The 22,781-nt window shown below is 55.4% G+C and overlaps 4 protein-coding genes across 4 annotated transcripts; 2 read left to right on the top strand and 2 right to left on the bottom strand.

Moving 5' to 3' along the window:
- Window positions 1–1,861: 1,861 nt before the first annotated feature.
- Window positions 1,862–3,066, top strand: ncd-2 (Nitronate monooxygenase; the record flags this gene model as incomplete). The annotated part of the gene is made up of 2 exons (XM_032020453.1): window positions 1,862–1,985; window positions 2,120–3,066. The coding sequence occupies 2 exons, from the start codon at window positions 1,862–1,864 to the stop codon at window positions 3,064–3,066; spliced, it is 1,071 nt and encodes a 356-aa protein (XP_031882509.1).
- A 193-nt stretch (window positions 3,067–3,259) lies between these two features.
- On the bottom strand, window positions 3,260–4,801 carry TRM44 (tRNA (uracil-O(2)-)-methyltransferase; the record flags this gene model as incomplete). Its single annotated transcript, XM_032020454.1, has 1 exon — window positions 3,260–4,801. One exon carries the CDS (start codon window positions 4,799–4,801, stop codon window positions 3,260–3,262), a length of 1,542 nt encoding a protein of 513 aa, XP_031882510.1.
- A 532-nt stretch (window positions 4,802–5,333) lies between these two features.
- CGGC5_v015748 (uncharacterized protein) lies at window positions 5,334–7,850 on the top strand (the record flags this gene model as incomplete). The annotated part of the gene is made up of 2 exons (XM_032020455.1): window positions 5,334–5,516; window positions 5,598–7,850. 2 exons carry the CDS (start codon window positions 5,334–5,336, stop codon window positions 7,848–7,850), a joined length of 2,436 nt encoding a protein of 811 aa, XP_031882511.1.
- Window positions 7,851–8,922: 1,072 nt separating this feature from the next.
- Window positions 8,923–12,042, bottom strand: CGGC5_v015747 (uncharacterized protein; the record flags this gene model as incomplete). Its single annotated transcript, XM_066153312.1, has 7 exons — window positions 8,923–9,810; window positions 9,867–10,437; window positions 10,487–10,602; window positions 10,649–10,771; window positions 10,849–11,335; window positions 11,481–11,496; window positions 12,018–12,042. 7 exons carry the CDS (start codon window positions 12,040–12,042, stop codon window positions 8,923–8,925), a joined length of 2,226 nt encoding a protein of 741 aa, XP_066007142.1.
- Between the last annotated feature and the right edge of the window lie 10,739 nt (window positions 12,043–22,781).

The raw sequence follows: 22,781 nt of genomic DNA, 5'->3' as shown, positions 1-22,781 counted from the left end.
ATTTCCGAGCATTTACGCGGTCTAGTGGTTGAGCTGTTGAGCGATATGTAGAAAGTTCTTCGGCATTCTCATATTTTCCGTTTGTTTTCTTTGTCGTGTAGAAACGGAAGTAGCCAAAGATATCCTGATGCACAATTAGACAAACTAAAAGCCTGGGCGCCCTATTAGTGGTCTCTGCAGGCTGTCACCCCAGGTTTCAGACACCCGATTTGTCGCATGCTTATGCGTGGACATTGGCGGCTCCCCAGGGTACAGGGGTCATGCCCGCAGCACCTACGGCTTGACCGACTCGACGGCCGCTGTCACCATGGATAGATTCACTGAGGCAAATGCCACACAGAGTGTATAAATATTGCGCCTCAGGGGCTGTCGGTCGCTCCTGTGCAGGGGCCCGTAACCTTAAGAGTTCCCCGGTTGTCAACTTGTCACTGACAAAGTCGCTCTCGCAAACACACATGATGCCCACCATATAAGATTCAGCGACGGTGGATTCTTTCGATTAATAAGACATGAAATAAGGTGTTACAGGTTAACACCTCACGCATAAGCCACCTTCAGCTCAGCCAAACTTGCAGCATCTATGAATGGTATCAAACGACCCCCTGGTCTTGTTATAAGGGCATAGCCCGTCTCCTTCGACTTTCGTCTTGAGATCAATTCCTTCTTGGACATGATACTGCACTTGTCAAGTTTGGAAGTGTTGTTTGCTGGTTGGGACGCCCTCCTATGATGTCGCGTTTGGAAGCTGTGGTCCTAGCAGTGGCTAGTATATGCCGCAGAGCTGCTTATTGAAGTTCCATCAACTACGTTCATTCAGAAAATGATGTCGAGTAGACCTTGGTTGGCAACCACGCTGAGATGGCAAGCATGACATCAGGAGCTGAATCTGCACCGTTGGTAGTTACAACTTATTGCAAGATTTCTTGATGTTTGCCCGAGATAAAGCATGCTCCTCTACTAAACTTATGTGTAGCAGAGCAAGCGACATACTAGAGTTTCTCATAAAAATGGTTGAACATAGGTTAGTTGGTAACTCAGCTAGCAGCATTGTGAGGTGTTGCGACTGTTTCTAATGTCTAGCCAAATCGACTTTTGGTGCGCCAGGGAGCTTTGACATTAAATGATCCCCAAACCAGTGACAGCATCCAGCACTTCGAAGAGCTTCCCCAGGCCATGCATGAGTGGTCACCTAGTTTGTTTGATGTGGAGATATGCGGGCTCCAGTGCTCCGCACAGCTTCCCAACAAAGTCGGGAAATGCTCCAGCTACACTACCCTGTTTTCAACCATGGCCAGAAGGATGGCCTACATATGCATCCTACCAAGCAAAAAGATCTTGATCAAGGTTCAAGCGGGTGAATCAAGAAGGATTGCATCCCTCAACTTGAAGATGACCAATGCCGTGGGCCTGATGACGAAGCCGGCGGGAACAGCGGCATGCGGGCCGCAGCGGCAGTTTAATCCCGGCGCCCCACCCCGCGCCACCGGAGACAGTTAAAGGGCCCCGCGTCCGTCCCATATTCCCATCTCAGCAAGCCGTAAAAGCACCAAGATCTGGCCTACCCGAGGTCCTTGCTGACCAACCTTCTGCCGCTACAATGCGACCATCTCCGCGGAGCCTCAACACGGCCATCTCGTCAGCACCAGCCATAGCGACTCGACCCTCTTCTAAGCGTGTCTTACCCATCCTCCTCCCCTCCACCCGTTCATCCTCATCCCTTTCGTCCATTGTCAACAACCCCTGCCGAACGAGACATATCCCAAAAGCAACGGGATTTCCAAATAATTGTGTCTCACTCTCCAGATCATCACAAACCTGCGGATTCAGCGCCGCAACTGCAAGCACAACAGAAAAAGCAAAAATGGCACCCTCTAAACTCAGAAGCTGGTTTCCCCACGCCAAGGCGCCCGTCATCATCAGCGCGCCCATGCTCGGGGCAGCCGGCGCATCTCTGGCGACCGAGGTCCACAAGGCCGGTGGGATCGGTAAGTGTTAACACGCACATACACACACACACACTCACAAAAACACCCATGGAAACCGCATCGTCAACCTCCCTTCAAAGACAATTGTCTTTTGTGTGCCCACCAACGAAAAACAGTCACTGACCAAGCAACAGGTTTCATCGCCGCGGGCTTCGACTTCTCCGAGTCCTCCGCCCAGATGAAGGACATGGACGCCGCCCTCACCCAGGCCCGCTCCCTGCTCTTCACCACCGCCGACGAGCAGCAGCCTCTCCCGCTGGGCGTGGGCTTCATCACCTCCCACGACACGGCGGGCCTCTTCGCCGCCAACGTCCTCCCCATCCTCGCCCGCCACCGCGTCGCGGCCGCGTGGCTGTTCGCGCCGAACGAGGACCTGAAGCCGCACGCGCAGATCATCCCGGCGCTGCGGGAGGCGGGCATCAAGGTCTTCGTGCAGGTCGGCAACGTGGCTGCGGCGCGCGAGGCGGCGGCCGATGGGGCGGATGTGCTCGTCGCCCAGGGCGTTGACGCGGGCGGGCACCAGTTCTCGAGGGGATGCGGCGTCGTCGCGTTGGTTCCTGAGATCAAGGCGATGCTGGCCTCTGAGTTCGCGTCTAGGGAGGTTGCGGTTGTCGCGGCGGGTGGTATTGTGGAGGGTGCTGGTGTGGCTGCGGCGTATGCGCTGGGGGCCGAGGGTGTGGTCATGGGCACGCGGTTCGTTGCGACGAACGAGGCCATGTCGGCGCAGTTGCACAAGGAGCTGCTTGTGAAGACGAAGGACGGCGGCGTGAGTACGTGGAAGCACGACTTCCATGACAAGTTGGTGGACAGCAAGCTTTGGAAGCCGGGGTACGATGGCCGTGCGATTATTGGGGACATCCATCGTGAGTACCACGTGCTCGGAGGTAAAACGGCAACAGTCGAGGAAAGCCGGGAAAGGTTGAAGACCGGGTGGAGTGATGATGAGGGAAAGAAGATGATTGGTAAGTGGTCGGGTGCCGGAGTTGGGCTCATTAACGAGATCAAGCCGGCTGGTGAGGTTGTCGTTGAGGTCAGGGAGGCGGCGAGGAAGAGGATTCAGGAGTTGGCCGAATTGATCTGATTTGGCAGACAAGAGAGGAAGAAAACATGGATTGCGAGACAATCCACGCTCACTCCTGGCAGATGAGGATAAAAAATACCAAGAATGCTAGAATAGCTCTTTCGCCATGATTCATACTCAATGAAGAAACCCAAATTAGTTTTTGCAAGGGTTATCACTTTTGTGGTTGACTTCACTTCTACGTCTATATCGCCTAATGCCCCTTTTCGGTTTTCGTCAACTTCGCCGCGCTCTCAAAGTAGCCTCCTGTCCCGCCATACTTGGCCAACACTCCGTCGATATCAACCTCTTCGACACCCCGTGTCCGCTTCCGTCCCAGCATGGCCGTGTTCCTCGTGCTCGGAATGCGGAGCATCTCAGTCTCAACGACCCAGCCACAGTCTTCAGCGATGCAAGCCGCCCAGTCCACGAGACAGGAATAAGTTGACTGCGACTTGGTCTTGTCTCGCGGTAGTGGGGCACGGTGTTTCTGGCCTCCCAAGGTGTGACTGCAGCAGGGAATCATGATGAAGGGGCTCTCAGAGAGAGTTGCCAAAATAGGGGTCCATGGAGTCAGCTCGTCCGCGTGGTTCGAGACGATGAAGGTGCCCTTGGGAAACGCGCCGTTGTGAGTTTGTGAGAGATCAATGACAGACTCCTCGCCATCGATGGCAGAAGGCCTCGACACGGCGTCGGGAAGGAGCACAAGTCTCTGGAGGGAATCCTTCCCTGACTGCACGGTGTTGTACTTGGCCCAGGACTTTCTTGCTCTTGCATCAAAGCCCCAGCCGGAATAACCCTCTTGAATGAGGATGTAGACAAGGAGGCCGTTGCCACAGCCGATATCCACGAATCCAGGGAATGGCTTGTCCTTGTACATCTCGGCCCACAGCTCGATCAGAAACGCAGCGATTCCCAAGTCCTCAAATACGTGCTTGGAAGGATCAGTCGTCTCTGCCCAGTTCTCTACAAGATCCCTCGCATACTTGAGCTTGAGCTCTGTGTAGCGATCTTGGAATCGCGCCTGGGGGATAACGACGTCGTGATGCACTCGCTTCTTGTAGCCGGCAACTCGTCCCTGGCCATGCTTGTACAAGACTGACAGCAGCATGCGTGCCGTCCGCACGAGCTTCTCGATGGCAAAGTCTGCCTCGTCAAAGAACAAGTAGTGGATGGAGACGGTGCCGACGGCTCGCGCAGCGTCCCACTCGTGGAGATGCGCAACGCCCCGGACATTGGGGTGGTAGAACGGAAGGGCGTCTGGGGAGGAAGCGTGGGGAAGGTAGACGACCAGGGACCTGGTCCCCGGGGCGCCGGCGTTGGCGTCCGCACCCGCCGCATCTGGGGTGCTGGAGGCAAAGACGCATGTCTGCCCCAGGGGATCGTCCCGGCGGGTGTTTCGCGGGATCAGCCTCCGCACAAGAACGCGGTCGTTGCGGAAATCCTTGAAGGCAACGGGGACAGGCTGCTGCACAGCTTGTGCGGCAGCGTCAACACCCTGCTGTTGATCGGGGAGATCAGAGGAGGTGGGGAGAGGTTCGGGCACCCATCCCGGGTCGGTGTCATTGAGGATGTCTGCGCGGAAGAGCCAGCTCGAGTTGATGTTTGGGTTCTTGACCAGGTTCATCATAACATCCTCAAAAACATCGGGCCCAAAGGCGCACTCGTGCCGGAACAAGGGATGCCATATCTCGCCCGAGAGATCGTGAATGGCTGGCTCCGCTGAGGGGCCAAGTGCCGTCGGGTCGAAAGCCATGGCACCTGTTTGGTGACGGAATTGGGTTCGGTTTCCTGGGCTGCAGGCTGAGAAGAAGGAATATGGCTCGATAGAATGAGACCTTTTGAGTGTGATCGGGAGGCAGAATTGTGACTCGGGCGCTATCGCATGAATGTGTAGATATGGCGCTAGGCGGTTCGCGGTTAGCCCCGCAGGGTCGCGGCCAGGACCCATGTGACGTTGTGTGTTGGCTGCTGCGGGTGTGGTAATTTTTTGTTTACTTTGCGAGGTGGGGGTGACATGGCAACGAACCAAAATACACTACACGATCCGAAAACTCGCCCTTGCAGACCACCCAGAAAAGGTCCTGGTCCGTCTCTCGTCCTGCATAAGCTTGCAACTCGGCAGACGCCATTCCGCGATATCCTCTCCATCGATGACATTTCCTGCCTCATTTCGTTTCCTTCAGCGACAGCCCACGAGCCACATACCCATTACTCCTATCCGCATGCCTTAGACAGGGGAATACACAAGCAGTATCCTCGTCTCGCCGAGAGACACGTCCATCACAATGGCAGAGAACGATAATTTGCGTACAGCGTCGCTGTACATCAACAACCAGCTGCTCTCGCGGGGACTGCTCCGCGATGGTCAGACCATTAACTTCGCCGACCCGGACGACAATCCGGGCGGCACGGAGGCCACCATGGGCAAGATCATGAGCATAGTCAATGATTTGATCTTGCGCCGAGACGTGCGTGTGCCCTCGTCCCTTTTGAAAAACTACCTTTGAAGATCCCCAAACTGAGACGATGTTTGTTTCCACATCCTAAAGCGCGACGCCGAACACCGCGAGAACCTCTCGACCACGCTACGAACCATCCGAGCCGAGAACCTGCGATACACGGACGACATTGCACGCATCTCGGAGAAGCACACCGAAGCCCAGCGCAAGGTCGACATCAGCGAGGCCACCGAAACCGCGCTGCGAACCCAGCTCAAATCGGCAGACGCTGCTGTCCGCGGCCTCAAGGACGAGGTTGCCCGCGCCAAGACCCTCGTAGCCCAGACACGTGCCTCGTGCGCGACAGAGGTCCGCCGCCGCGATCGCCAGATTGACGGCCTGAAGAAGCAACTTGGAGACGCTGGCCGTCCTCGCGGCGCGGCAAAGAGCTCTGCGGTCACCGTCATCACCGTCGCCGCCGGCGAGGGCGAGGATAAGATATCGCCTAAGCGCGGTGGCAGGACAACCAACACCGAGGACTCCAACTATGACTTGCGAAGCGAGACGAACGAATTTCTTACAGAGCTTTCGCGCAACCTCAGCGAAGAAAATGAGTCTCTACTCGGCATTGTGCGACGAACGACGCAGCGACTGCGCGAGATGAGCGGCTGCGATGTTCGGACCACCCAAGGTGACGGTCATGCAGTCGCTTTGCCTACGGCCGAGGACATGGCTACGGAGCTTGACGCCATTCTTGAGCATCTTAGATCGATTCTCACGAACCCTTCATTTGCCCCTATTGAGGAAGTTGAAGTCCGTGAAGAGGAGATTGCCCGCCTGCGTGCTGGTTGGGTCAAGATGGAGAACCGTTGGCAAGAGGCTGTCCACCTCATTGACGGCTGGCGTCGGCGTATGGCTGTTGACGGCAAGCCTGTCAATATGGAGGAGTTGAAGATGGGTCTTCGTCTCAGTCCCGTTCGTGTGCGCAATGTCGAGGAGACTCAGCACGGCGGCGTAGACATGCATGAGCACGAGCTCTCCTGTGTCAAGGAGGAGTGTACAGCCGACTTCGACGAGGAGGACCAGGACCAGGACCAGGAAGAGGAAGAAGAAGACGAGGACGACGAGGAAATGCCTGAGTCTCCTTGCCCTCAACCCCAGCGAGTCGAGCAGAGAGTCGAGTCTCTTCATCTTGTTCCCGCGCCTGAACAGTACAACAACAACTTCAGAGAAGTTCAGTATGATGACCTCGAAGATGACCGAAGCGACTACGAGTCTAGCATTTTTGAGGATGTCGATGTTGAGGAGCTCGATGTCGAGGAGCCCAACGTCGAGATCCTCCAGCAGTCTGCCGCATACGTCAGCCCCCCTCCTCTCCCTCCTGCTCCTCAATTGAGCCCCCTGAAGGACTCTTCCTCGGCTGGCAACCGCGATGTTCGGGCTCGCCGCGAAAAGCCAGGCGACTTCACCACCATCACTGAAGAAAAGACCTGGGAGATCCGCGCCGTCGAGGCAGTTGCACCCAAGCCTCCACCGCACCGCACCCAGCTCCCGCGCTCACCTCAAAAGCCCTCATACCCTGTCGACGATTGCTTTCGCGTCACCTCAGCCACCTCTGTCGACTCTGAATCCACCCACAACGGCGCACCGCTTAAGACTCCCGCAGAGTCTCCCCCCTCTGCCGTGAACCAGACGCCCACAGTCCGCAAGCTTCCAAAGCCGCCTCATCTTGCAACCGCGCAGCCACCATCCGCCCCCGCGGAGCCGCGCTCTCCAACCGCCAACATCCGCACAGTCTCGCAGGAGAGCAACGAAAGCAACGACGGCCCGCCCCCAGGGCCCGCCACGCAAACTAACAGCACAAAGGCGACGCCGGCCCGAACGCCGCTGCGCCGCGTTCCCTCGCGTCTGCCTCTCCCTCGCCCAGCAGAGCCTCAACCCCAACAAAGCCCTTTGACAATGGCTACCATCGCCGCAAAGCTCGCCGCTTCAGAGCGCGAGGCCGACGCCGCCCGCGTCCGCGCAAAGCTCAAGGCCGCTCGCGGAGGCGCGATCAAGGCGGTCGCGGCGCCGCCATCGCAACAGTCAACGCCGCGACCCATGCCTCCCCCGCCGCCAGAGACCATCGTCGCCGTTCCACCGGAGCCGAAGCAGCCCGAAGCCGTCTCAGAATCAAAGCAAGATCTGGACCCCGTCAAGCGCGACCTGCCGCAGGAGGAAGAGCAACAACTCCGCTCTCCCAAGCGCAAGCGCGACAGACGCGTCAGCAAAGTCCAGTCGAGGAGGAGAAGCACGCTTAGCCCCTGGGAGATGGAAAGCCTCATCTCGGGCAACGTCGCCGTTCCCCCTTCACCCGCGCGGTGATACCAAAAACACCGAATCATTACTACCTTCCTTTTCCCCCGCTTCATACTTATATACGAATACCAGGGTTCAAATCAGATTGCCCACATCACTATCACTTATAATAGAACTCTGTCGTCTTCTGTTTGTTTTCCAAAGGAGGATTCAAAGATATCATGGGAGATTGGGATAATTCCCCCACAACGGCGTTAGAGAAAACGGGAAAGCCGGAAGAGCGAGCGACGAACTGGGGCTGGGACAGCGCCGCGAGTTGAAAGGGCAGGCAGGCAGGCAGGCAGGCAGGCTGAGCTGGAGGAAGGGAGGATTTAGTGATTTTTGTGTTTCGCGTCATGAATGGTGCGTGGCCTTGTTTTGAATCGGGCCACTACCGACATGGCAGAGTTGAAGAACCCCCCACCCACGATTTGTTTACTTTCAGGTAGCGAGCACTGAGCGAGCGAAGCGCGCGTGTATGTGTGTGTCGTCTTGTTTAGTCGCGCGGAGCTTGGATCATTTAATCTAACATGTCTGTTTTTTTGCTTGTTCAACTATTTTATCGATACTGAAGTGTTCTTGTGATGTGGCTCTTGACGACGTGAGTTGATATAATGTTGAGCAACGGGTAATGGGTAATGGGTAATGAGTTGGGATCCTCGTGTGGTAAATCGTCACTACACTGGCCCGGGAAAGTTGAGAAGAGGGAGACGCAACGCAAAATCTCAGTTGTTATTATCGTCTAGGCCACTTGATGCTTCTCCCAGTCAAGTATGTCACCGACGAGGTGGGTTGGTAGTGATCATTCAATCTAGCCGCGATAATTTGACCTCGCGAAAGGGCCGGGGATCGAAAGGGACGCATAAGAATCAGAATCAACCGCGCAATATCAACGCCGCCAACTCCCTCCGTTACATCAACAGCCCTCCACCACCCAGCCGAGTAATCGTCGGGAGGAAACAAGGGGAAAGTTGCATATAAGTGCAGCGGGCGCGAGCATTTGCGCCCTTTCGTCCGTATCTCATTATTCATCTTTATACCCGTACATTAACAGCATGCAGGACGCCGAGGAAAGGGAGGGAATCTACGAAAAACATCCTCAGTACACCGCAGCCTCAACCGGCTCAGCATCCTCCAACGGCACAGGAAACGCCGCCTCCCAGCTCCCGTACACCAGCTCCACGCCGTGCGCCTCGCAAAACGCCCTCAGCTGGTCCATCAGCACGCCCGTCAGCGCCCGCTGGTACACCCTCCGCAGCCGCCGGCCGAGCTTCACGACCCTTTCGATGACGGCGCCGATGCGCGCCGGCTCGCAGAGGGAGGAGTGCAGCTCGAGCACCTCGAGGTTCGGGAAGCTCTCGAGAAAGCCGAAGAGCAGATCGTTGGGGTTCGCGCCGCGGTGCGCGGCGTCGCGGGTGAGCGCCTCGTGGGACTCGAAGTCAAAATCAAAAAAGCCGAGGGTGCGCACGGAGGCCGCGCCACGCAGGAAGTCGAGCGCCGCGGGGAAGTACTGGCCCGGGTCCTGGCGCCAGCAGAGGCCGACCTCGCGCAGGCGGCCGGAGCGGATGGCCGGCTCGAGGAGGATGGTGGCGAGGTCGACGCTCAGCGGCAGCTTGGGCATCCAGAAGCGCTCGAGGTTGGGGTACGTGACGAGGTCGAGCTTGTCGTCCTGCGCGGTCGGGGAGGCGGAGGCCTCGGCGTAGCCGGAGTAGTCGAGCGGCAGCTGCTGCGGGAGCCAGTCGCCGTGGTTCCCCTGGTGCGTGGCGCGGGCTTCGAAGACGCGGAAGGAGGACGGGTGGAGCGGGGGGAAGTGGCGTTTGTTCCCCATGGAGAGGCCGCTCCGTGTTGTGCCGAGACGGATGACTTGGAGATGGCGCCAGAGGGACCAGCAGTCCTCGGGCGGGGAGAGGGAGTCGAGGTCGGTGAAGACGCCGCAGTTTTCGAGGTAGAGTTGCTGCAGGTTCGGGGTTGCTCTTGCGAGTGCGAACTAAAGGGGAGTTCTTATTAGTACGAGTGAAGAGGCGTGGGGTCAAGAAGACTCACGGGGTTTATTCGACGTTCTGTGGTAAGATTTGAGAGGGTATTGTTCAGTGGGCCTGTGAGTTGTAGGATCTTGAGACGGGGCATTTCAGGCCAGTTGAGGTCATTTAGATACATGCTTATCAACGTGAGACTCTGCAGATTATCCTTCGCGCGTTCGACGAATTGTCTGACGAAATCTTGCGGCCCGCCTCTGCCGGTGTACTCTGAGTGAGTGTGGTGAAAGTTGAATTTGAGATGAGAAAGGCCCTCGAAGAAGGGCGGCTTTGGAGGTAGCTTATACCCCCAGTCGCCGTCCATGTTGCGCCGGATGCCGCCCAGCTCCAAACGACTTGTCGTCTGTGGATTCGTGGTCTGAATGAGCGATATCCATTTCGACTGGTTGAGCTGGAAGGTGTGGGCGTTGGGTATGATGAGGCTGCGTGCACGACCGGCGGTGCGTTTGCGCAGTGTCTTCATGAAGCTCACGCGAGGGGGCTTTTGAGTATTTGTGACTCTGAAGTGGAGTTCTCTCCAAATGTAGGGATGGGTATCGAAGAAGGTTTCCCAGCGTTTACAGACACCCGAAAAGCGGCTAGCTAGGTTAGAATCACAGTATATGGAGAGAAACGGAGCTCGCATACCATAACTCTATAAACTCGAAGTAGGAGAATATGCTCTCGACCAGCTCTGACGGGAGGTCTAATGGATCTTTGCGGCAGAAGTGTTTGTGTAACGGTTCCCGAATTTTGCATAGTTGCTTGCACTTGTCATTATAGTTTCAGTACAAGAGTTGGGAGACCTACCTGATACTTTGTCGTCCCGCCAAGACCCTCTCTCTGGCCAGCATCAACACCAGCAGTCCATATCGCCCAAGCCAACTCCGGCTTCTTTTCAAGTCGGTAAATCTTGCCGAGTCTCATGTAGCCCTGAGTAATGTCAGTCACGTTGTTGCCATAGCTAAGAAAGCACCGCAAGGGCACAATGAAAGCCAGACAAAGCATACCTCCAACCTCCGCGGTGCAATCTCCAGCAACCACTCCGCATCTTTCCTGGCCTTCTCAAGGTTCCCCATCTTCTCGAAGCACGCAGCCCGGTAGTCCAGCGCCTGCACATGGCCCTCGCGATGACACTTTCCCCACGTCTTCTCAGCGCCGCACTTGCACTCCTTCGTCGCCTCCGCGTACACGGCGCCCCTTTCCCTACGAGCAAGAGCAGCAGCCTGGCCAAAGTCTCGACATGTGCATCGTTCCCGGCGGCGGCGTTGCTGGGTTTCAGATGCGCTGCTTGAAGTACCCCGACCAGCTGAAGAAGATGATGAGGGTGATGAGCAGGGACAGTTTCCTGCGACGAGTGTGAAGTGCTCCAGAGCGACGCGGAAACGCTGGTCTGCATAGGCTGAACGACCCTTCTCGATGGACGCTTCCGCCGACCGGACCCTAGGCAGCTGGTTGGGCGCCATGCTGAGGACGTCACGGCAGGCCGGCAAGAGTCTGGGAGGATCAGTTAGTTTCAAGATAGCATGGTCCACGACATAGAAGATTGGTGAGATCACTTGAGTGATAGAGCCTCAATGCGAGGCTGTCTCTCAGCGAATATCTTCTAGAGGTCACGTGGTGACGGGGACATGGTACTCACGATGCCTGGGGAGATGCTATCGGTGAGCCGAAACCGGCAAAGCGACAACTACTGTGGCGAAGTCGATAATGTGCTCATCTCCTTGCTAATGCAGGGTCGTGCAGACAATGACAAGTAGCCGACGTCAAGTGCTCTCGAGGAGGTCGTAGTCGACGTCGGCAAGCCGTTGAGGACGTCTACTATCGCCGAGGTTCAATCGTGAGGTCGCAGGTCAAAGGCGCGACGCGACGCGGTCCGCCGTAAATGGGCGACCCCACCATGGCCCGTGTGGCCCGGAGAGTGCGGTGTGTGTGGCTAAACTGTCGGCACCCGCCGCCGGTCAGGGCCCAAGCTAGCGGCCAGTTTCAGCGTCCTCATCCCTCCCAAAGCCCTGGGATTGGTCTCAAGATTGTTTGCTTGCTTTTCTTCCTCTGATCGTCATTTACCTAGCGACAGATCATACAACGACAGCTGGGTTAACCCATGATGATTTGGAGACAACATGCTATGTCTTCGCTATCTTGTCACAAAGAAAGCAGCTCGCCCTCAGCTTCATACCGCGCAAAACATCCTTCTCCACCATCGTCCTAAACGCCGCCCTCGTCCGCAGCCGATCACAGCTCAGGCCTGCGATGCAAATTTCACCGAATCCTCCCGACGGCCCTTTCGTCGCGAGACAACGGCGATTGCTCTGTTCAAACATCGGCATCGCCATCTTGGCTGGGTTCTGTCGTCCGCCGCCATTTTGACTCGATACTTTGGTACACGTCCTATCCGTTGCTTCACCATCAAATCGCACGCCGATCATGGCCCTGTCACACACCTCATGGACCATCAGAAATCCAAAGAACTGAGCCTCAATCTCACTCACTTCACAGCCCAGAACAGCCGCCAAACCAGCCACATCTCACCTCACAACTCAAAACCATTACAGGACCGACCCCACGGTTTGTCCCGGCCAGTATCTCATTCCCACCCGTAACCCCATAATCCTATTTTGTGACACCCCATGCCATGTTGCCACAATGTCGACACACTATGCCTGCCTCATGGCCATGAACCACGAGCCCGCGCTTCGTTGCTCCCAAGCGCAGTCCCAAAGACCAGGGGGAGCGAGGGGCTGGCGCAGAGGGTCAAATCTATCCCCACGCCACATACCCATGCCGGTGTAACCTCGATGCGAGTGATCATTATCCCCAGGCCGTGGTGATGCGATTCCATGCCTCAATGAAACCTCTCACACCTCGTCCGGCCAGGCACCTACATTCTTCGACCTGGAATCTTGGCCAGACCCCGGGCTGAATCGACCAGGGGAGGGGATTGCAACAAACATCCCTCCTCTCATTTTGTTTCCTGCCACCATCAACAGAAACATGGGGCGGAACGGCAAACTGATCTCGTGAGCGAGTATCTGTGTGTGGTGGGGTGCGACAACTTCCATCGTCTTGTTGGTGACCTCGAGCATTTGCACTCTCGACCAATTCAAACGTCCACACAAGCGCTCGCAACGACCTGCCCTTCATCGCCCTGCCAGATGCATCGCCAGGTCGGTGTAGGTGAACCGATTTAGAACCAACCCAATGCAATGCAGCAGCCGGGTAGCATTCCAAAAAACAGGGACATGCGTCCTCAGCTCCCCCCCAAAAGTCCCCAAAAGACACCAAACCTGGGGCTGTCATTATTTTCCCCTACTACCCGATCGATCGCTGCTAACCTGAAAGCGAGACATGCAGATTCTCCTCCCCTACCAAGCAAACCAGAAGCCCTTGCCGCGCCGCCGTAATCAGCCAGCCGCATTGCATTTCCCACGCCCATGGATTCCTCCGTCCACCTCTCGCTGCCTACCTTGCACACCGAAAGCTGCGAAGACAACTGCAGCCAAGACAGGAACACACACACATACACACGTTCCAACAAAAATAAGCAGCCGGAGCCGGGGCGCCGCGGACGACCGCTGCATATCCGGCCGCATTAGACCCGAGACTCTTTTTTTGGACCCCAAAACAAACCACTACCGGCCCAGCGGCAGCATCCCATCCATCCACCAAAGAAATGCTCAACCAAAAAAGTGCCCGCTTCTTTTGCTTCCTTCTTTCTCTCTCGGGAAGTTTTACCCCAAGTCTACTTCAGCTTGCTTCGCAATTGTAGAAATCCTTCAGCCATTGACTGGAAAATCGTGTGTTTGTGAGTACGGCGTAGGTTCTGTAAAATGTGAGACAATAGTCCGAGGTCCCCACAGCGTAAGGTAGCCCCGGGGGCCTCATCCAAGTTTGCCCGGAATCGACCTCCAGGCAGAACCGACCGTGAGGTTGATCGAGGGGGGATCTGGAATCTCGGATACGGGGGGCAAGCAAACAAACACGCAACAAACACCCCAGAACGAGGCCAAACATCGATTCTGCCCGAGAGGATTCTCGCGTCCCCTCCCGTGCCGCTCTCCCGCGCAACACGATCCCGGGAACCATTCCTTGTGCTTCAGCAACCTGTTTTGTTTGCTTTCAGTGTGCATTTACATTCAGCCGGGCAAGTTTTCGTGATGTGATCTTATCTTGCTGCCTTCTGACCTTCGCCGCCCCCTCGCGTTGGCATATGACCCCATGGCTCGTCAATTGGAGCTTGGCTCCGGGGCCTAACGGAACCCCCACCCCGGCCGTCCACGATGACGGGACCCGCCAAAACCGCAGCCGAACCGAACTTCATCCTTCCCGTCACGATGCTCGGAAACCCCCCCAGGCCCCAAGACCGCCATGATCCATCCCGTCTTTGATGTTTAGAGGTCTGATGTGATTGCCTTTCACTCAGTGCACTCCCCAACTGCTAAGGGATCAGCCCGTAATCTGCAGCCGTGTTACCGAGAATCCTCTGGCGAGCAAACAGCTGCTGGCCTGGCCTGCCTTGGCTACCTAACCCACCGCCAGACGGGCAGCAACAGGAAGGCAACAAAAAGAAACCATACCAAACCCACCAACCGGAATCGTGGGTCCCCTCATCCCATCTCCCAAGACATGGCTTCTCAGCTACCTACGTATTATGTGCTTATTCTGCTTCGCCTACGTAAAATTGCCAAACGTCCCCCGGCCCCCGGTGAAAAGCGCATCATTCAATCGTCACATTCACAGCTAGACAAGGATGAGGGGGGACTTTTAGCGTTGGGCAGAAAATAAACCCGGGGCTTGCAGCATGTGTGTCTTTTCCCGCTAGTTTCACAGCTTGACAACTGTTTGATGATCTGCAAAGATGCACATTTCGAGGCTTTGCTTTTTTGGGGATACATGCATACATTTTGCGGCGCAAAATAGTGCAAATGATGCCCCGAATTCGTACATCTTCATCGTGCCTCGTCAATCCCACCTCGCTCCAATCCTGGAGCCTGCAAAGCAACCCCCCGTTGGCTTTCACCTCATCTTCAACCTTGACAGCTTCGTGTTACATGGACCTGGCCTGTCGATGCCGAAAGTACGATGCTGTTGCAGTAGCCGCATTCTGTAGATGCACGCCCTTTCTTCCCCATCCCAAAACATAAGCCCAGTTGGGTGGGTGGTAACACAGGAAAGCACAGCAGCCAAGAGATACTCAACCACTCACGCACATGATGCACCTTACATACTTGGGCTGCGCAAAGCCCTAGCGTCAAGCCCGGCTACGCTGGCTGCTCAGATCATGACCACGCCCACCCTGCCTTACCTAATCTTGCCACACTCGCGTAACAGACGCCGCGCTTGCGCTTGCTGCGCTTGCCTGCGCCTTCCCGCGTCTGTCGTCTAATCCACTAATGCCGTGCCGGGCTGTGCTCCAAACCCCAAAAAGAAACACGCGCACTGGGCTTGTCTTTGCTGCGGTCCGTCTCTGCAATGAGATTCTCACCCAACCCTCCATGATAGCAGAACGCGCCAAACTATCCTCTCTCAGAGTCCTAAACTTTCCCACACCGAACCGTAATATTTCCCCATGGAAACAACAAGCAGTCACCCCTACGCCCCCTTCAATCTCCTCCCCCGGCCGCAGAATCTCACTCATCCATCCCGAACGCCAAAAATGGCCCCCCATCGGACTTTCTTCAATCCTGATGGGAAAGCAAGCCGGCGGCCCAAACCACAAACCCACAATCGCCTTGTCCCCCGGCGGCGCGCATGGCCTAGCATCTGACATCTGACACGTTTCCCCGGGGTGCCTCCGTCTCCCGGCAAGCCAGCAAAGAACAAGCGTCATGCATGCCACTCATGCACGGCACTATTTCCCCCCATCCCCATCATCAATCATCGTCATCTTTCTTCAAACGCCCAACCACACACACACACTCGAACAGAAACCAAAAAAAAAACAAAGTCCCGTACATGAACAAAACTGCAACCACAAGCCCATCTACCCGCGAAAACCGTGTGTACATTTTTAGACCCCAACGCTAGTTATCCAAGACAGGTTCCGCGGGGACGGGAGAGAGAGACAGCCAACCCGCGCTATCTCGCCTATTCCCAAAACAAGCGCCACCCTCCGACCCTCCGACCCTCCGGCTCATCTCCATGTGACACTCTGAGAGAGAGAGGGAGACTGCCGCGATGACCCCACTTTTCCTTCTCCAAATGAACACCACACGCCAGTTACCACCCCCGGTCTCCACACGCCCTGTTCGTCCGTCAAGCGAAAAAAGCTCCTTCCGCCGCCCGGCCACCACCCGGCGCCTCTAAAAATAGTTCTATTCTTAGAAACATCCCATCTCATCATCGCATCTCGTGCTCAATGTCTCCCCCACCAACACCAAAAGTTCACAATTTCAACGACCACCATTCGCCCCGTGCCATGCCAGCCGAACAGACCACCACTCCTGTCAGAATTCAATCAATCGCGACGACCCGAGGAGAAACGCAGAGGACAAGAGTAAAGGACGTCTGGTAATCCGTGCTTATCCCCAATTCAGTCCATCACCCCATGCATCTTTGCTCCCCCCCATGCCCATAAGCTCCCTCCTCACAGACCACAGCAACCCCTGTCTCCATTAGCTCTCGGGAACACATGCCTCTTCTTCCCCCTCCCCTCCCTGGCCCCCCAAAAACCCATCAAAATTACTTGCTTCTTCGACCTCCGTCCCAGGAAGAGTAAGAGAGACCCGAAGACCCAACCGTAGGGATATGCAGAGACAGGGTGCAAGGAAAGGAAGCTAGAGCCACCTACCTCCATCTGTCTCAGATTCTTCAACAATTCCCACCACGCCCCGTAAACCATACCCGCGTGTGCCATATTATTCCGTATCAGGTCTCCCGAGCTCCCGCGCCGCGCGCAGAGAAGACCACACCCATACGGATACACGCCCTTTCAACAGTAAGGTACACACCCAAAAATACGGCGCGGCAGAGAGAGAGGTGAACCCGGGGTCAGAACTTTGAACCACCAGGCGAACAGAAGTGTGTTACCCCACCCTCAACACACGCCATACGCGCGACGAGCTATGCACCGTTCTCCGTACAATGACAGCACAACCCACGAGGCGAGGCTCGCACCCCAAATAAAACATGGAATCCTACGAGGCTGGTTCCGGCCCCCATCTGCCCCCTTCATCGCCGCCGTCACCTCGACCAATGGCGTGTAAGAGAACCCCTAGACAAAAAGGGTATTCGTGCTGCCTGGCCAGCCTGCCGTGTCTTCCCTCCCCCCTTCCCCTCGCCGCAAAGGAACAGCGCAAAAGCCGCTCTCCGGCCATGCCCACAGCCAGCCAGCCTCGAATTAAAGTTCTCTCCCCCCTTCCGTACCGCCCAATGAAATGTCCATCTGCCCATCTTCACCAGAGGAGTCCCCATCATTCCTTCCATTTTTACGCTCGAAAAATGTTTCCCAATGCAGTTTAGTCCCCCCTCAGCGATTCCCACTGCTACACGCCGCTGGCTAGGGGCACGCTACCTATTCCATGTCGCTATTCCCTCTCTCCCGCGTCCACGGAGAAGTCATACCTCATTGGTTACCGGGCCGCGAGTCTGCCTAACGGTGGGGGATTTGACTCACGTCCGCAATTGAGGCTGTTTTCTCGCCACCCGCGTGTATTCAACGACTGGTGTACTATGATTTGCTGCTACCTGATATATGCTTTTGTTTGATCATCTGATAATTGCAAGTGGTCTGGAGGGTTTGCATGCTGTAAATTGTGCTACATTTTCTATTGTAGAAAAAACAAACGATCTGTGTTAAAACACACGAGACATGTCTGGACCCGTTGGAGAGGCCCTTGACCAAATCTGTTCTCTTGCTTGTCCAGCTCGTTGTTCCTGCAGGGTCTTAGCGTCTGCCGATCCAATACCGTCCATCAACACTCCCCCCGGTCCCTGACCAATTGGAGTGGCAGTAAATGGATTTTTTTTTTGGCCTCGTTTTGTTCCCCGAATGAGATGCAAAAGTGTGATTCGAGTCTCTCCCAAAGAATCGAAAAGGTTTTGATGACTAGCATCAAAGAAGATTTTCCCGGGCATTCCTGTGTCCGAAACCCTCCATGCATTCCTGCGGCATTGCTGTCCTCGCCGCTTACCAGAGCGACTCGTCTTTGATAGTATGATGGTACAGATCAGAGAAGAGAGAGATAGAGAGAAGTAGACAGACAGAAAGTATCGAGAGTCAGGAAAAGAGAAGAAATTTTCAAGGGTATGCGGAAAACTTTGAGAGGAAAAGAAGTAAACAACAACAAAAAAAAACCTCGCTCACCCGGTTGGTCCTTCCAAACCACCATATATGCCTGATCCCTAAACGCCTGGTATTGTACCGCCCACCCGCCTGCCAAATGCTTTCAGAATACAGAAGCTGTCAAGAAAAGGAAATAAGAAGAAAAAAACCTCAAAAACCGTTGCAGTATGCCTGTAGGACCGATGTTGGAAACCATGCCAGACCAGAATATGAAAGCCACAAGAAACTGCCTTCCACCGAGGCAATGGCGGACCCGCCGATTAGAAGTTAACAGCATCTCTGGTATGCTCTCTCATTCCATCCAAACCGCCCAAGCCGCCCAATGCAAAACCCAATGCCAACGCTATGCAAGCTGAATGTCGATAAAGAAAGCAGCCGTGTCGGGAGTGAATGATATCCAAAAAGAAAATCCGGAGAAAGAAAGAAAATATTGAGAAGATTTCGAAGAAGCCGAGGGTCGAGACCGGAAGGGGAACGTGGGCGAGTTTCAAGATGTCGTTTTATTGTAGCGCGCGGGTGGTGACAACTAATAGGCCGTGTAACGTCTGTCTAACGTTTTCGTGATCTCGTCTCTGTCTTCGATAACTTCGTTGCTGGTTTTCATGGCGGGGCGTAAGAACGAAATTGAGTTGAGTAATGATGAGAGGAGCGAAGATGTTGTGAAGGCCGTCGGCTAGTCATCTCATGGCGGGGGGCGCCGAGGACGACATCAGCCGGTCATGGCCAACCAAGAGGAGTGATAGCTGGGACGGGTGTAGCGTCTGCGATGGCGACCTAGCTCTGAAAGAGTATAGGTAGACAACCCAGTCGCTGAACTTGAAAAGCTCCAGCTTCGGGGAACGCCATGAACAGCAACCCGTCACCGAAGACAAGACATTTCATCGGTATTGGCGAGAGCTCCTGCTGCTTGAGTGGCTTGAGTGGTAGCCAGAGTCTGAGTAGGTGTATTGTGATGCGTAGCCTCCATGAGACGAGGTGTGGGCGTGACATGCGTAGCCCACCAAGATTGTTCGCTTCTGAATGCTGTGACCGGGTCGTCCATATGAAGCGCATCTGTCAATGGCGTGCTGGTAGTAGAGGCACCGGCAGGCCGAGTAGAGCTCAACGATTTGATAGCACATTTTGAGAGTTGTCTAGGTTGACTTGTGTGTGCTTGTTGTTCTTGAATGTGATGAATAGATCAATTGGATCTCGGATGGATGAATGAATATGTCCAAGGATGAATCCTTCCTGTCAAGATATGGTGGGATGCGGCCGTTCTTTAATAAAGGGTATCGAGAGTGTTGAGACCAGAGCGACTGAAAGCTGCCAAGTGTGCAGAGAAGCAAGGGGAATAAGGCAGAAAAGGAAATAGGAAAGGAAACCTAAGAGAGCGTACTCGTGATGTGATGACTGTACAGAAACAGGCAAGAGACAGGGAGAAGGAATCGAGAAGGCATCACGGCCTTATAGGCCTGGCAGCCTGGGGAGCCGTCACACTCGAGACAAGCTTGGAGCGAGTGGAAGATGGAGTGTGTGTGTGAGAGAGAGAGAAAGCTCTAAGGCAGCAGTGGGCCATGGCAGTCCACGCCGGATCATCTGAGTGAGACCCAAATGACTAAGGCTGCATCTCTCTGTGCATTAGAGCGATATGCAGACAACGGACATGATGGCGCAGGCCAGGGCCAGGAAAAGGTGCAAGGCACCTTCGACGATGGCCCTGTAAGGCGCGGCGCAGCAGGTGTGAGAAGAGAAAGAGAGAGAGAGCGCAAGAGACAGAACAGTGAGCGAAAGGTGAGCAGGCGGAGAGGGTGTGGGCTGTGGAAAATGGGCTGGGGGGAGGGGGGTAAGTGTGGTGCAGGTGCAAGTGCAGGGCAGTAAGGTGGGTGTGGTTCAGGGCCCGGGATGGTGTGGGTGTGCAAAGTGCCCTGTAGGGTAGGTAAGGTACAGAACGTAAGTAACATCCATACATGCCTACTGCTCGATGCGTGTGGGATGGATGCGATGGAGACTGTCGGCCAAAAGAGTCATCTTTCACCATCCATTCCCCAATTGAACATGATGTCTGAAATTGGACCACTGCCGGGAGTGTGTCCCCATACTTTGGGTTGATGAGATGCAGCAGGGCTGATGTGCGGTAGGATGCCATGCCATGCCATGGGTGGATGGTTGTACGATATCGTCAGGTCCCTTCCATTGGCCCTCGTCCCTGTGCCTTGAAAGATTCCAAGGTCGATGCCGCATGCTGATTTGCATCGACCATCATTTCTGGTACCATTCTTAGGGCAGAAGTAGCAGCGCAGCCGCGGCTGTCATACCGACTTGCCATGCCGTTGCATATCTTAGTCCTGACTTCTGTCAGGTACTGCCGCTGCTGTGTCGTCGTGCCGCGGTTGAGTGCGCTTGAAGGACGAAACAAAACGCCCGAGAGTCTATTATCGGCTGGTTGCACCGGCTTCGACACCCATCAGCAGCCAGAGCCGACAGGGTGCCGACCCAAGATAGCTCTCTTGTCTTGAACGGCAGGGCTGACTCTGCATCATGGCCCCAAAACAAGACACACCAGGTCTTGTCTTGCTTGCGCTTATTAGCCATCCCTGATGTCTGATAGTCCTACCATCGTCCTGCCTAGACCAGATACCAGCCGTGGAACGCAAGTTGAGTTCTTGGATCATCGAGCCTAGGCAGGAACATTAAGGTGTGGCCTCCATTGAGCCTTGCCCTGGCCGAGGTCCTTGGTGATGATCTGTGACCCCTCCTCCATCTGGACCATCTTTGTATTTTCAGAGAGTGTTCTCTGCGATGCCCACAATTGAGCGACAGCCCGCCTGCAGTCAATCAAGGATAGCGCACGGCTGGATTGCTAAATGAGGGTATGCTGGCCCCTCGCGAACTGCTCCATAGAGCACGCCCAAGCCTGCAACTCAGCAACCCTGTCGACCCAACTCAGTGCCCGGGGCGACGGCCAGACCTCCATTTCAACGTGGTGGTGTTTCGCTAATGATTCTTCAAGATTGGCATGGACTCTTGTTGATCCTGATCCTTGCAGGATGAACAAAATTTTGAGGCCCCGGAGCTGGTCCCGTCGACCAACGGAAGCTATGCTGCTTGTCTTGAGAACTGAAGGATGGTGATTATTTGCCCCTTGCGGCGTGACAGGACAGGGTCTCGGCCCGTGAGCCAGGAACCGGATTCTGCTCTCGTTGCACAACGCTTCCGCGGTGACGGGCTGGGATGCGAAGAATGCTGCTGGGATCACCAATGGGAAGCCATCAGATCAACGAGCTGCCAAGAGCCGCTTTTCGAGCTCTCAGTGGACAAAACCCGCACCCAAGAGCGGGCAGGCAGGGAAAGCTAATTTGAGGTCGATGTCCCCATCCAAAAATGCTGAATATAGCCCAAGGGTCGTCGTTTGACGGTCGTGGGCACCTTTCCGCAACGGGGGAAATGGGATGGTAGATCGAACAGGAGCTTCGACTTCGTGCTGACAAGAGAGGAAAAGAATAGCCATGCATCGAGGCTAGGTGGCTGTTGCTGCTCAACCATGGCTGGCACCCCCCAAGTACATTGTCCATATAGCCCGGGCTAAGAGGTACAGCGTGCAGGGATAGGGCTGTGCTGGTCATCAATCAACGCTCATTGGGGTTCCACCGAACCGGTGGCTGTCTTTCCGGCGCCCATTGGCCGCAGTACGTGCCCGATCGGTGCTGGTGCTGATGAACAGCCGGGAGCTTCTGCAGACGAATATTCCATGCTCTTCCCAATTGTCGGGAGGATGGTCAGATCAAACGCGCTTAGCAGCATGTCGTCATTGGAGGCCATATCGAGATGAGACCCGGGCATCTGGAGAGAGTAAGAAACAGCCTTTTTTCGGGTCGAAGGGCCCCTGGAGATGTAAGACGACTGAGATGCGACGGGATGCGATGCGATGCTAGGGGCGGCGGGTCCGGGCAGTCGGGGGGAGACCCCCCGACAACGGGCCATTTTTTTCATTTGACAGATGAGTTGTAATCTGCTCCGAGCTCTTTTGTGCGGGCTGTCGAAGTTGTCAGTATTCCCGGGCCCGCACAGGGGGATTGGTATGGAATGCCTACCATGTCTTGGTTGCAACGGTCTCCGAAGGTCCCCGTAAATCGGCCAATGCAGGTCTCGAGGACGACGTCGGCTTTCATTCGACCGATGTAAATGCACGTTTGAGACCTTGATCGACAGGCCCTTCCCTCCAAGCCCAGGACTTCGGTATTCGTTGAGAGCCCCGTTCAGGTACGGAGGGTGAGAAGGTTCGCAAGTGAGAGAATGGGCCGCACCACCGATATTGCTCTGCACCAATTCACCGAATGTCGCTTGCTGTATAAGTGGTTGGAGGAGGTAGGCGTCACAAGCACATGCCAAGAACGCGCGATAGATTGAGGGAACCCAAAGACAGATAACTGGTGATTCTGATGAGAGGGCTGCCGGTTGGAGCAGGCACCAAGACGCAGGTCAGCGTCCCCGAATGGCATCGGACCGGGGGTGTAAGTGGTTGTCAAGCGCCAAAGTACCAGCAACAGAGATGCAGCATTGGCTAGCGTGAAGCGACTTCAGGCAATGTGCGATGGAGTAGGTAGGATAAGGTGCACATAGCCAACCTTGAGAGCATTGTACGAAGCACAAAGCGAAAGCCGACGGGTAGGTTGGAGA

Source organism: Colletotrichum fructicola (assembly GCF_000319635.2).
Source record: "Colletotrichum fructicola Nara gc5 chromosome Unknown KSG_Nara_v1_contig10, whole genome shotgun sequence".
In the NCBI taxonomy this organism is placed as follows: domain Eukaryota; kingdom Fungi; phylum Ascomycota; class Sordariomycetes; order Glomerellales; family Glomerellaceae; genus Colletotrichum; species Colletotrichum fructicola.
Note: the sequence above shows the minus strand (reverse complement) of the source record. Positions and strands in the feature narration are given on the sequence as shown.